This window comes from Lethenteron reissneri, chromosome 56 (genome assembly GCF_015708825.2).
Source record: "Lethenteron reissneri isolate LAM-NWPU_2019-01 chromosome 56, ASM1570882v1, whole genome shotgun sequence".
NCBI lineage: Eukaryota > Metazoa > Chordata > Hyperoartia > Petromyzontiformes > Petromyzontidae > Lethenteron > Lethenteron reissneri.
This window is the reverse complement of record NC_083834.1, coordinates 9773220-9787043: the sequence shown is the minus strand read 5'-3', so window position 1 is coordinate 9787043 and position 13824 is coordinate 9773220. Positions and strand designations below refer to the sequence as shown.

Here is a 13824-nt window from a genome sequence, read left to right as displayed (position 1 = left end):
GGCTGCGTTGGCTGGGTCATGTAGCCCGCATGCCCAATCAATCATGCCCAAGCAGCTTTTGTTTGGCCGGATCGAGGGGGCTAAACGGGCACGGACGGGCTAGAGAAGAGATGGAGTGATGTGGTACAGGAGGATGTGGAGCTGAGTGGACTTGCCGATGACTGATACCAGCGGTGTCAAGATCGGCCTCTGTGGAGGAGGCTCGTGAAGGACGCTACTGGGCAGTTGGAGGCAGTCGCCCTCCAGCAACAACGGAAGGTAGAGGAGCGACGCTCACAACAACGAGCGGAGGGCAGGGCGGATAAAATTCAGTATGTTGGCACAATAGGGGGTTCAGCTAGTGCATTTACCAGTCATCCTAGCCAACCCATGGCACCTGCTGGGTCTATTTCATAACCTGTCAGCGAGCCTCAAAGTGCACCTGGCCTGGCACAGGCGTCGTGGTGACGTCATAGCCACTTAGTGGCCAATCGCGGTTGTATTTGTTGGTTTTGATGTGAATGTGCTGTCGATATTTAGTGTGTGTCCTGACTCAAATAAGCTTCCACATTTCTGGAAGGCTCCACCAGGTCATGTTGGTGTGGCGAGTACCACACCCGACCGCCTTTGTCTCCCCAGTGGCGATTTTTACACACCGCACCAGGTACTTATTGAGGCTGAGTCGACCTAGGGGGACACAAGACCGGTTTAGATAAACATCACTCATAAAAGCTGCGAGTGGGAATCGAAATCGGGTCGCCGGATTTATAGCCCAAAGCGCTAACCACAGCCCCACCACTCCCCACACACAAGACAAAGCCCCCCCCCCCCCGTATAGCCTTGAGAGACAAGTGCGGCTAGCGAGCATCCCACGAAGGCCTGGAGGGCACACGAGGGGGTGGGGGCCAGCACCACGCCCAAAGCAGACGCGCGCTCACTCACACGCTAATTCACTCGCGCACTCACACTCGCACACTCACTCACACGCGCACACATTCACTCGCGCACTCACTCACACGCGTACTCACTCACACGCTAATTCACTCGCGCACTCACACTCGCACACGCACACATTTACTCGCGCACTCACTCACACGCGCACTCACTCACACGCTAATTCACTCGCGCACTCACACTCGCACACTCACTCACACGCGCACACATTCACTCGCGCACTCACTCACACGCGTACTCACTCACACGCTAATTCACTCGCGCACTCACACTCGCACACGCACACATTTACTCGCGCACTCACTCACACGCGCACTCACTCACACGCTAATTCACTCGCGCACTCACACTCGCACACTCACTCACACGCGCACACATTCACTCGCGCACTCACTCACACGCGCACTCACTCACACGCGAATTCACTCACACGCGCACTCACTCACACGCGCACTCACTCACACGCGCACTCACACTCACTCGCACGCGCACTCACTCGCACACTCACTCGCGCACTTACACGCGAATTCACTCACACGCGAATTCACTCACACGCGCACACACTCACACGCGCACTCACGCACACGCGCACTCACGCACACAAAGATAGACAAAGATCCCCCGTATAGCCTTACCAGACTGTAGGGGCAAGTGCTGTTAGCGAGCACCTATGAAGGCCAGAACGGTACACGAGGGGGTGGGTGGCCAGCACCACGCCCGACCGCCTTTGTCTCCCTAGCGGCGATGTTTACACACCGCACCAGGTACTCATTTGAGGCTGAGTCGACCTAGGGGAGGCCCAGGACCGGTTCAGATAATCGTCACTGGTGTTTTCCGTGAGCGGGAATCGAACCTGGGTCGCCAGGTTCGTAGTGCAGCGCGCTAACCACTACACTACCGCTCCCCACACTCACTCACACGCGCACTCACTCACACGCGCACTCACTCACACGCGCACACACTCACACGCACATTCACTCACACGCACATTCACTCACACGCGCCAAGGAGCAGTGGTTCACGCTCGTGCCTCACAGTATGAAGGACCCGGGTTCGATTCGCGACTCAGACGCCTTTCTGGGTGGAATATTGAATGTTCTCCCCGTTCTGCAGTCGTGTGTATGCGTGTGTGTATGTGTGTGTGAGTAGAGTCTGTATACCCCGCGGTCTACACGGTTACCGGTTTGTCGCACACGCAGAAACTTGCATTTAGCCGAATAAATTAAGGGAGCCGACACAATCCTGGAGTCGCCCGCTCGACTCCATCTCCTGCGCGGCAGCTGAAACAATGTGCCAAGTTTCTTACATCTTCAGCCCGCCTCTGTCCACCCAGTAGCATGGGGCGCCGCGGTGGCTTGGAGATGTTAACTACCTCGCCTGGTATACAGGAGGTCGTGGGTTCGATCCCGACTCTGACGCCTGCTGCTGTATATTTGCAGTTTGCGTGTCTCTCTCATCATCATCATCAAGGTGGCTAGGAGATGTTAACTACCTCGCCTGGTATACAGGAGGTCGTGGGTTCGATCCCGACCCTGATGCCTGCTGTATATTTGGAGTTTTCGTGTCTCTCTCTCTCTCTCCCCGTGGTGGCGTGGATTTTTCTCCGGGACCTCCGGTTTTCTCCTCCACATTCAGAATAAACATCACGCTTTAGAGTATTTGGCTGCTGTAAAATGTCCACTTCGTTGGGCTATCATATGTGGCCAGGTCGCGTCTAAAAAAAGAGTGATATCGATCGAGTGAGCCTTACGTGGCAAAATAAAAAGTAATTTAGTATAAACGGGCACAGCACAGTCTGCGATCGGCAGGTCGCGCGCGGTGGAGTAAGCGCGTGCGTGCGCCCAGACCCTTCCGAGACGAACACTCGGCGTGGAAGAGTAGACCTCTTTCCCTCGCCAGGGGCTGCTGTGTGTTGGAGGCACCGCACCAGGCGCTGCATCTGAGTCGCCACTGGCGTTGGCCGTGAGCGGGAGTCGAACTCTCGTGCCGTGTTGGTGGCGCAGCGTGCCAACCACCACGCTGCCACTCCCCACACAAACGCAGACGCACCCACGGACACAATCACACACACATCCAATCGCTGCACATAACACGACTGTTGGGGCAAGTGCTGTTTGGCAAGTGCAAATACAAAGGTCCCCCGTATAGCCTTTAACACACTGGTGAGGCAAGTGTTGTTAGCGAGCACCTATGAAAGCCGGCACGTGACGCCCGGCCGCCTTTGTTTCCCTCGTGGCGATGTTTACACACCGCGCACGATATCCATTTGAGGAGCGGTTCAAATGTTGACCACCAGCGTTATTGGTCGTGAATGGGAATCGAACTCGGGTGGCGGTAGCGCAGTGAAGGCGCGGGCGCACACACACGCGCACCGTCTTAGACACCGCGCATTCCTGCACGGACAAGACAAATAATGAAAGTTAATAAATAAATAACTGGGGTTGGTTAACACCAGGTAAAAAAAATATCAAATAGCATTAATATTAAATAAATAACTGTCCCGCCCGTGAAAGCAGCGGTGAGCCCATCCCCTCGCCTGGGGCTGAGCTGGCCCTTTAAAAGGTGGCGGGGCCGAGACACACAACGCGCGGTCTCTCTTGCTCCACCTGGCTCCATCACCTCCCCTCCATCCTCCGTCAACTTCCTCCGGCTTCGATCTTCCTCCTCCTCCTCGTTCAACTGCACCAGCAGTGGCACCTCCGTATCGTCCACCAGCAGCACCACCAGCACCGCTACCTCCTTGACCTCTCTCCCACCACCACCACCACCGCGACGATGTCGGAGGCGCGTTCCTCGCGCACGGTGCACTCGGTGCGCTATGGAGCGCAGTACTCCGGTGCCGGCCTTGGCGGGGTGCTGTCCAACTTTGGCGGCGGCGGCGGCTCTCGTTCTTCCAAGTTTGGCGGCGTAGGTCTGGCGCGCGGAATGGGCGGCGGCTTCGGAGGAGGCCACTGTGGCGGCGGCGGTGGCGGCTACGGCGGTGGCTACGGCGGCGGTGGCGGCTACGGCGGCGGCGGCGGCTACAGCGGGTCCTCCTTCTCGTTCGGCGGAGGAGGCGGTGGAGCGGGCGGCTTCGCAGCCGGCGGGTTCGGAGCGAGGGGGGGCGGTGCGTCCGCCGCTCTCCGGCTGCTGTCCACCAACTTCAGGAACCGCGTCGGCGCCAACATCAACGTGGGCACGTACGGGGTCAACCCCTCGTTCCTGCAGTCGACCTCGCACGCCGTCACGTCGGTGCACTCCGGCTCGCTGGGCGCGGGGCCCGGCATGGTGGAGGTGGACCCGGCCTCGTTCCCTTCCATCGACTCGGTGCAGGGAACCAGAATCCGCGAGAAGCAGGAACTCCAGGTCCTCAACGACCGCTTCGCCGGGTTCGTGGATAAGGTACGACGGATGGGGGGCACCTGGGCGGACACCTGGGGGTGCGTGAGGGGGGGGGCACTGAGCACATGGAGGGGTGGCAGCCCCTCCGCACAGTTCAACAAAGCCACCGCCCGTTCCAGCCCTTCGGCTGTAGTTTCTCTCCAATCCCCTGGGCTACAGCTGACCCTCCACACAGTAGACGATGACGAGCGGGACACTCCGCGGGGACGTGTGGCCACGTTGATAGGACAGACTCAGGGGGTCTCGATCTCGCCGGACCACGCATCCCATAGACGCACCCCTGAAACCCCAGATGAGATAAGGGGTCCCCATGATTGTTCAGTCACAGGAATTCGTCAAATAAAGGGACCCCTGAATTACCAGTAACGGTGACATTTCAGTATCTCCACAGTAATCCCTTTATCTCACAGCCACAAAGGCCCCCTTCAAAACTATAGGGTACGAAGTTAACGCCTGTGGCGAGCTATTACGCGGATCAGGGCCCCCTTTAGTTGAGGATTCTGGTAGACTGTGGAGTTATGGTGAAGTGATGCCCGCGAGGAGATGCGAGACTTAGCTAATTAATTGTGAGAAACGGATCTTCCGCCAGTGTGTTGGCCAGGACACGTTATCATCACCACCATCATATTCACATTTCAAATAAACACGACCACTGCCATCATCTCTACCACCACATCTCTGACCCCACCACCACTGTATCTCTAACCATGCCGCCACCACCATGACCACGGTTGCCACCCCTGGCCACCCGCCCCTCCTCCCACAGGTGCGCCACTTGGAGCAGCAGAATGCGATCCTGAAGGCGCAGATCTCCATGTACACCAACACGGAATCGGGCGGCCCGGCCAACACTACAGTGCTCATCGGCTCCGTCACGGGGGCCCTCAACTCGCAGATCGATGGCCTGCGGCAGCTCAAGGCGGCGCTCGAGGCCGAGATCGACTACTGGAAGGGCGTGATCCAGGAGTACACGGCCAAGTAAGAGCTTCGCACACTCACCGATTGGGTGCATCTTGAAAATGTGCTCTTGTCCGCGGCTGTAAAATGGGTGCACTGTGTAAGTGTGCAGTGGGGTGTAGCTGCAACATTGATTTCTGGGTGCATTTTGGAAATGTGCTCTCGCCTGTATTTGTTAAATTATTTCTGGGTGCACTTTGTAAGTGTACTTTTCGGTGTGCATATTTCTGGGTGCATTTTGAAAACGAGCTCTTGGTTCAGGCTGTAGTATTGTTTGCGGGTGCCTTAGTTTGTGAGGTACACTTTGCAAATGTCGGATGTGGTTATGGCTTTCTTTTTGGGTGAACTGTGAATACGAGCTTTTAGGTGTGGCTGCGGGTTTATTTTTGGGTGCACTTTGAAAATACACAATTTGGCTGTGGAATTCTGGGTGCACTTTGAAAACGAGCTCTTGGACGTGGTCATAACTTTATTTTTGAGTGTACTTTATAAATGGAGCTTCAGTGTGTGGCAGTGCGTGTTTTTGGGGTGCATTTTGGAAATTAAACGCCTCATGAAATTCATTCTTTGATTTTAATAAAGCCACTTAGAATGACGGAATCCCAAGAAGCCTTGAAAATTATGCACATGTTTGTGTGAGTGTGACTGTACCGATATTTCTGGATGCACCTTGAAAATGCACACTTTTTAAACACATTCTCGAATATAACCATACCATACTGGGTATGCTTTTAAAATGTGTTATTCGTAGTTGCCACACATTTACATATATATGTGTAGCTATGTAAACGTGTTGATGGGTTTGGCCTTACCTTTATTCATGGGTACACTTTGAAAATCCACACAAAAGGTGATTAAATCAAATATTTATGGGTGCACTTTGCAAAATGCGCCCTGGGTGTGGCCGTAAGCAATATTTCTGGGTGCACTTTGCCAATGCGCACTGGGTGTGGCCATGTCAATATTTCTGGGTGCACTTTGCCAATGCGCAATGGGTGTGGCCATATCAATATTTCTGGGTGCACTTTGCAAATATTTCTGGGTGTGGCGTAACAACATTTCTGGATGCAATTTGAAAACGTGCTCGTGTGACTTAAGTGCTTACTTGGGTGAACTTTGTAAACCCGCTCTGACCTGGCCACTGGATGTAAGGAGATAACCCTGGTCCCCGTGAGAAGAGGGGGGTGGGTGGAAGGTATGGGGATGAAGGAGAGGTTTTTGGAGCTCACATTATTCTTTACCTCACCTTGCTGCCAGGTATGAAGAGGAGGCGGAGTCAAACAAGAGCCTGGAGAACGAGTGGAACACCTTGAAAGATGTAAGCACCGAGAAAGTGGAGGTGGTGATGACAATTGAGGTGGTGGAGATGGTGATAATTGAGGTGGTGGAGGTGGTGATGATAATTGAGTTGGTGGAGATGGTGATGATTGAGGTGGTGGTGATAGTGAAGTGCAGGTGATGGTGAAGTTGGGAAGGTGGTGACGGTGCTGGTTGAGGTGATGGAGGTGGTGTTGGTGGAGATAACGGTGGAGTTGGTGGAGATGATGGTAGTGGTGGTGAAGGACGAGATGGTGGTGAAGGTGGTGGAGGAGGTTGTGTGATGGTAGTTTCGGTGGAGTAAATAGATGGTCGTGGTGCAAATGAAGATCGAGATGGTTGTAAGGTAGTGATAGAAAAGGAAGTGCTGATGATGGAAGTGATGGTGGTGATGGATATTTTGTGGCTGTAAAGGTTGGGGTGGACGTGAAGGTGTCGATGTTTGAGGTGATGTCGATGTCGTTGATGGTAGTGGTGGACTTCGTTATGCACTGCTCTACATTGGTGCCCACACAGGAGGTGGACAAGACATACCTCTCCATTGTGGAGCTGCAGACCAAGGTGCAGGGCGTGGAGGATCAGATTGACCTCATGAAGAAACTCTACAACGCGGTTTGTGAAGCCTCACCAAAATCATCATCACCAACATCATCATCACCAAAATCATCATCACCAACATCATCATCACCAAAATCATCATCACCAACATCATCATCACCAAAATCATCATCACCAAAATCATCATGATCGTGACCAGAATCGTCCCCAGCATCACCACCTTCATCATCATCATCATCAATCATCGCCGTCATCTCACAGTTCATCTAATCTGTAAGCGGGTGAAGCACGTATCCTTCTGAAGGCTTGGGGAAAAGCGAAGCCATGCAGTAAACAACAGCGCGAGGCTCGCTTGAACCAGTGCTGGTAAACTGCCAGATGTTTATAAGCAAGGGACTTTCACCAGCGAAGGTTCAAGCAAGTCAGACCCTGCTGAGTGTCAAGACTGGTCTAGAGTTTGCTTGTTTAACCAATTCTGCTGGAATTATGCACTCCCAGACGGAAGGGCACGTGGCTGATGAGATGTGTAAATATGACTTTTATTATCTGCTTAGTAGTGAATGAGATCATAGTCATCTTCATCACCCGAAGCCCCCCCCCCCCCCCATTTACCACTTTCCTCCTGAAACCTCTCCTCCTCCTTCAATCCATCTGTGCAGCGCGTCAAGGAGGTGCAGTCAGCTTTCATGGGCGTTTCGACCAACGCCGCCGTCTCCATCACGGTGGACAACTACAACCAGGCACTGGACCTCACCACGGCGCTCAACGAGGTCCGCGGGCACTACGAGGCTTTGGCCGCCAAGAGCAAGGAGGACGCCTTCTCATCCGTGCAGTCGCGGGTGAGACGCGGGGACACACACACACACGAGGAGACGTGGAGAGACACCACGGGAAGACATGGGGACACAGGGACATGAGGGGTAGCACTTTCCAATCCTTGCTAAGTGCAGCCGCGAAGAATCTTCGCTATCCAGGACACTTGGAAACATAAGGGCCTCTTGATTCTGCACTTGAATCCAAAGCTGCCAAACATCCCCGTTTGGCAGGGATGTCCATCCCTCTGTCCCCCATGAGGCTTTTGTAAAAATCTAGATGTCCCAGTTTAACATTTCTGTGATACAGGCCGCACCCCCGGGGCTGCTTCAGTAACGGACGGGAGACTCCGGTCACTTCACATCTCGTCCATTTGTCCGTTTTGATGTTCACTCCTCCTACCCCCTCCTCGCTGTTGCTGTCACCACCCTTGTCCCGCAGATCATACAGGTGGTCGGCGCCGTCCAGCCCGGAAACCAGGTCCTCGGCGAGGCTAAGCAGGAGCTGCGCTCGCTCAAGATGCAGATGGATGGCCTGCGTCGCGAGATCGACAAGATCCGGGAGGCGGTAAGCGCGCCTCCTCCCAAGCGAGACCAGACACGCGTTCCACAATCGTCCCTTCCGGGGTCGTCTGCCGTTGAGCCACTTGTAAAACGAAACGTCGTTATCTTCTCACGGCAGTTTTAAGAGAATTGTAACAAACAAAAAACGGCATAAGATCGGCACCACAAAAAATTGTCATTCTCTTGTTGATGCAGGTGAAAGAACGTAAGAAGTTCAATGGTCATATTCAGTACCATAGTTCCCTGCAGTCCCAACGCGATTTTACTCGATTCTGTCATTTGAAAGTTGCCTAAGCGCCGGGACTTTGACCAACAGACTCGTGCACGAACAACCGAGGTTTCTAACGTTGCGAATAATTAAATAAACAACGGATTTAGCCCCAAAATAAAAAATATCTCAGGCCAGATTCGCGTGTTGACCAAACAGCAGATACATCTGCAAGGGCCTCTTAGCAGTGACAGAAGTGACTTAAGTGTGTGTGTGTGTGTGTTAATGTGGTGGCCATGCGTGGCCTGTATTCCAGCACTGTGAATGCAGTGAGGTTTGGTGCATCACACACCTCAAACTTGAGGTCGCCACCTCCTGGCTGGCTAGGGACATTATGGCAGTAAAGCATGTGGATTAATTCCCTTCTGCATTCCATACATAGGGGAATTGAGTGTTACACCCCACCCCCGCCTCGGCAAGCATGGGGTTTTCTCTGGAAACTGCAGTTTTCTCCCACATGCACAAAACACCTTGTTAACATCCCAATATAGGGTCACACAGCTTGGCCAATTTTGAAAGTCCTGTTCAGCCCTCGGTAAGGAAAGGGCCGGAGACACCTTTTCAGCCGACGGCGCCACCGTGCGTCATCGTGGCCCAATGCCTTCGCTATCGCTTTGACGTGCGTGCACCCCCTACCGCCCCCCTCCTCCGATCTCAGTCTTGATTTGGGCACCACGGTGGCTAGGAGATGTTAGCTACCTCGCCTGGTGTGCAGGAGGTCGTGGATTCGATCCCGACCCTGACGCCTGCTGCTGTATATTTGGATGTTATCCACTTGGTCACGTGGACTTTCTCCGGGTCCTCCGGTTTTTCCCTCAGCGTTTAGAATGAACATCACGCGTTTAGAGTATTTGGCTGCTATGAATTTCCACGTGATAAGCCACATCGCGGAGTTATCATTTGTGATAGCCAGGTCGCTTCTGAAAAAGAGCTATTATATAGTTCAGTAGGCCTTAGCTGGTAAACTAAAAATAGCTTAGTTTTCAGTTTAGTTTAGATTGCCATCTTGATCGTTGGTGGTCTCGGTTCTCAATCCCGACTCCATCTCCGCGCCGCGTGCACCAGAACGCGGAGCTGGAGACACAGATCCAGGAGGCAGAGGCGAACGGCCACGCGCAGCTGGAGCAGTGGCAGGACAAGCTGGCCGTGCTCAAACGTGAGCTCGACGACATCAAGAAGGTGAGCAGGGGTGTCTGCGACAACCAGCATCACTTTTGCACGTTGCGCTATAGCCTCGGGACGACTTGCCACAACTCCAATTCCTTTCGCGAGTTAAGACAAATGAAGCTCGTGACACGAGCAGAGAACCTTGGAGTGGTCAGGACCACTCTTGTGTCGATTGTCAAAGTAGCTAAAAAGTTAATCGATAATAAATTAAATTTCGTGATTATTAATGTTATTACCAATTATTCTTGACGAATATGATCAATATTGATAACGCAAATGCACTTACCTCAGCCACAGACTGGCTGAAGCATAAAACAATGACGTCCCGGCGGCCATGTTGCACGAGTGACGTCACACTAGCCATTTTGCACGAGGCTGTTTCGCTTGCAGCCGATTGGTGCAGTGCGAGTGATGACTTCATGCCGAGTGACCACTGCCACACGCCCATAGAATAACTATCCAATTTGGACTTGTAGATTTTTTTTTGTCTAACGGCATTCCGTGACGTCTGAACCCCTCCCCCCCTGCAGCAAATCGCGCAGTACGCACAGGAATACCAGGAACTGCTGGCCAACAAGATGGCGCTGGACATTGAGATCGCGGCCTACAGGAAACTCCTGGACAGCGAGGAGGCGAGGTGAGGTCCCCTTGACGGGCTTATCGTGGTGACGCGTCCCTGCTGTTGTGAATCTTTCTGCTGCTATCTTCAAGTGACAGTCAGCTCCACTGGCAGTGTTGACGCCAATAGTCAAATGGCCACCCAGCTCACCAGCAGAAATGTCCAGATTCTCGTTGCGTTTCCACTAAAGCGGTAATAAAAATGTACATTGCACCATGTATAACTCAGTTGCATGCAACCAAGTTGCTAACAATGTGGAAGCCTCTGCAAAACAGTTGCCGAGCGGCCACTTCCTAGCGATCTGCTCAGCGATTTGCATCGATTGCGGTTCATCGTCATGTGACATATTTGCGAACTACGATTGGTCGTTATGATCCTGAATGTGCTGTTGAATTTCCTCGCTGTGCAACCGCTCGCTCAGACGCGGACAAAGCAGTTGCAGGCGATGATTGAGTTGTGTGATTTCGAGAGTTATCTGGTTGCATAACTGCTTACTCAGATGTGGACAAAGTGGTTGCAGTTGTCACCAGTGCAGCGTCATTCTTTAATAGCCTGTGATCAAATCACCTGGAATGCACGCAATCCTGTCTGATCTCAGAAGCTAACAGGCTTGAGCCTGGGTAGCGCTTGAATGTTCTGTAGGGCTATATTATCAGCAGAGGGCAGTGCTGCAAATCCCATTGTTGTTTTGTACTGTGCTCCAACATCAATGCAGTGTGCTCTCCCCGACTTGGGTGTGCACAACCGACTCACCTTCCACCACTACCACTGTTCCTGCTAACCCGCACCCTTCCCCGTGGCCACGCAGGATCAGCAGCGGGGGCGGCATCACCATCTCCATGTCCAAGTCCACGACCATGTCTGGTGGTGGTGGCGGTGGCGGTGGTGGATTTGGGCTGGGTCTCGGATTGGGTGGTGGTGGTGGTGGTGGTGGCGGCGGTGGTGGCGGTGGCGGATTCGGGCTGGGTCTCGGATTGGGTGGTGGTGGTGGCGGTGGCGGATTTGGCGGTGGTGGATTCAGCTCTGGCGGTGGTGGATTTGGCGGTGGGGGATTCAGCTCTGGCGGCGGTGGATTCAGCTCAGGCGGCGGTGGTGGAAGTAGCTCCTTCGGAAATTACAGCAGCGGTGGAGGCAGCAGCAGCATGAGCACCAGTTTTGGAGGTGGACACGGTGAGATGAACACCGGGACAAAAGAGTAAACCAGCAAACATTGAAACTAAACACTGACGAATGTGATGATTATTTTTATTAACTAAAGAGGGCATCACTTGAAGATAATTTTGTATAGCCTGGGTGTGGCTTGGGGGGTCAAAGACGCTGAATCGGCACAGCTGAGATCTGGGCCCAATTGTGGTTGAATTGGATTCTCAAGTGTAGTGGAGTTAATGGTTTCAGCCCGGTCACCAATGACTGTTCCAAAAAAGTAATATGTAGTTTGCTTTGTCACTTAATCTGGCTCTGAGACTTAAAAGATATTACATTTTTACCACCATCTCGAAGAAATGTCAGAAGCAGTTCTGTGATATCTGCTTCAGCGGGCTTTTCTCTACTGCACGGGATGATGCCCTGCTCATTGATAGAATTTCAAACAGACATTTCGTCTCATGACCCGAGACCACGGGAACAATTATTATCGAAACTCTACTCATAATAATTACTCATCTACCCAGGAAAGCCACACTCAACCCGAAGACTCAAGTTTCAGGAGGGTCCAGCATTGGGATGTTTGGCCATCACCAAGGACATTGTACGTGTTTGGCTATGGGAGGCAACCAGAGAACCCAGGGAAAACCCGTGCAGGGCAGGTGTACAGCTTACTAACAGCATGCAGAAATGCGCCCAAATCAGGAACCAAGGTCCTTGTTGCTGTAAGACGCACGCCTGCAACACCCAGGGTACATTCAAGGGAGCAGGGAGGAAGGGGTCTAACATGAGTGCGTTAGGGTTAGGGACGCACTCTTGTTTTCTCCTATTGGAATGATTGTGGCATTGGGGGCGTGAACGATGGCTGGACGATGACCTTGTTTTTCTGTTGTGTGTGCCTGTTTTCCGCAGCGCTCTCGTCGACCCTCATGGGATGAGCGGCGAACGGATTTTGACCGCGAGCCGTCGTCCCGTTTGTTTTTTACACGAACAAAGGAAAAACGTTTCGGAGATCGATCAAATTAACGCAACGTGAAAACCCCAAACACTCCAAACGCCACCCGAGTTTTCCTTCGACAACGCAAAGCTCAAGGCTCCCTGCAGCATGTACATTAGCGAAATGTGTAATTCCTTTCCACTTGGGGCTAATATACACATGCTTGGGTCCGCATGTCCGGGGTTAGGGGGGACATGTTTTACGCCGATCGTGGCAGGAGGGGGGGCACCTTACCCCCCACACACACCACCGACGGCTGCGCCCCCACTAGACCACGTTTGGAGCTCTTCGCCACCAAACACTGAAAGGCAAAGAGCAATTAAAGAGCTACAGTGAAACGTCAATAGCTGGTAAACAGTAGGAGGGGACAAGCAATTAGGGGGCGGAGGACGCTAGCCAATCAGACACTGGGACTACCTTTAGCTCTATCCACACGAGCTAAGCAGTCAATCAGGGTCTAATGCTACTCCTATCCCAAACCCTAACTCAGCTGCACCACTGGCGCATGGGCCCACCTCCCCTTCCTGTTCACGTTTCACTTCTGTCGCGTTCTTGATACGGACTGACCGGTGCTCCGCGATTGTGAACGTGGTCTGTGGCAGTCGGCTGCTTGCGCTGCGGTGGGGTTTGGTGGTGCGGTCTAGTCGGTTGGTTTGACGCTAATAAACCTACACGCATAAACCTGAAGCCACGTGTGTGCTTGTGCGCCTATACAAAACCCTTACCCACCGGCACATCCGAGCGGAGCCAACGGCATGGGTTGACTTCGACTGGATACTTTACGTGCCAAACTGGAACGAAACCAAACGTGATGCGCTGCTCCCACACAAGGACATCTCAATCTGGCTCGGGGAGCCAGGCCAAGGCCAGGGGGCAGTGAGTCGGACAAACCCGGCTGAAATTAAGCTGATCCAAATCAGCCTATAGATTCTCAGAAAGCTCAGCAGCGATGGGAATCTTGCATGTATAATGTGTAAAAGGAGTTAGGCTGAATTATTCACTCCTGTGGACATATCTTCACAGCTCATTGGGATTTTCCAGCATAAATAACATTGCCTATGCCTAAGTTATCAATGACTCTATGGAGCATCTATTTGATTACCAGACT

At 52.9% G+C, this 13824-nt stretch overlaps 1 protein-coding gene across 1 annotated transcript; it reads left to right on the top strand.

The window, feature by feature from the left end:
- The first annotated feature begins 3508 nt into the window (after positions 1-3508).
- On the top strand, positions 3509-13403 carry LOC133356908 (thread biopolymer filament subunit alpha-like). Its single transcript, XM_061574592.1, has 10 exons — positions 3509-4314; positions 5081-5292; positions 6529-6589; positions 7105-7200; positions 7806-7985; positions 8401-8526; positions 9856-9969; positions 10488-10594; positions 11385-11746; positions 12632-13403. The coding sequence occupies exons 1-10, from the start codon at positions 3709-3711 to the stop codon at positions 12655-12657; spliced, it is 1890 nt and encodes a 629-aa protein (XP_061430576.1). The 5' UTR covers positions 3509-3708; the 3' UTR covers positions 12658-13403.
- Positions 13404-13824: the final 421 nt, after the last annotated feature.

What these genes read in the sequence shown, in the direction of transcription:
- LOC133356908 (XM_061574592.1), top strand. Translation starts at nt 3,709, where the DNA reads ATGTCGGAGGCGCGTTCCTCGCGCACGGTGCACTCGGTGCGCTATGGA. An exon ending in CTGGACAGCGAGGAGGCGAG is followed by an intron (nt 10,595 to 11,384) that starts GTGAGGTCCCCT and finishes GTGGCCACGCAG; the next exon opens with GATCAGCAGCGGGGGCGGCA. An exon ending in CAGTTTTGGAGGTGGACACG is followed by an intron (nt 11,747 to 12,631) that starts GTGAGATGAACA and finishes TGTTTTCCGCAG; the next exon opens with CGCTCTCGTCGACCCTCATG.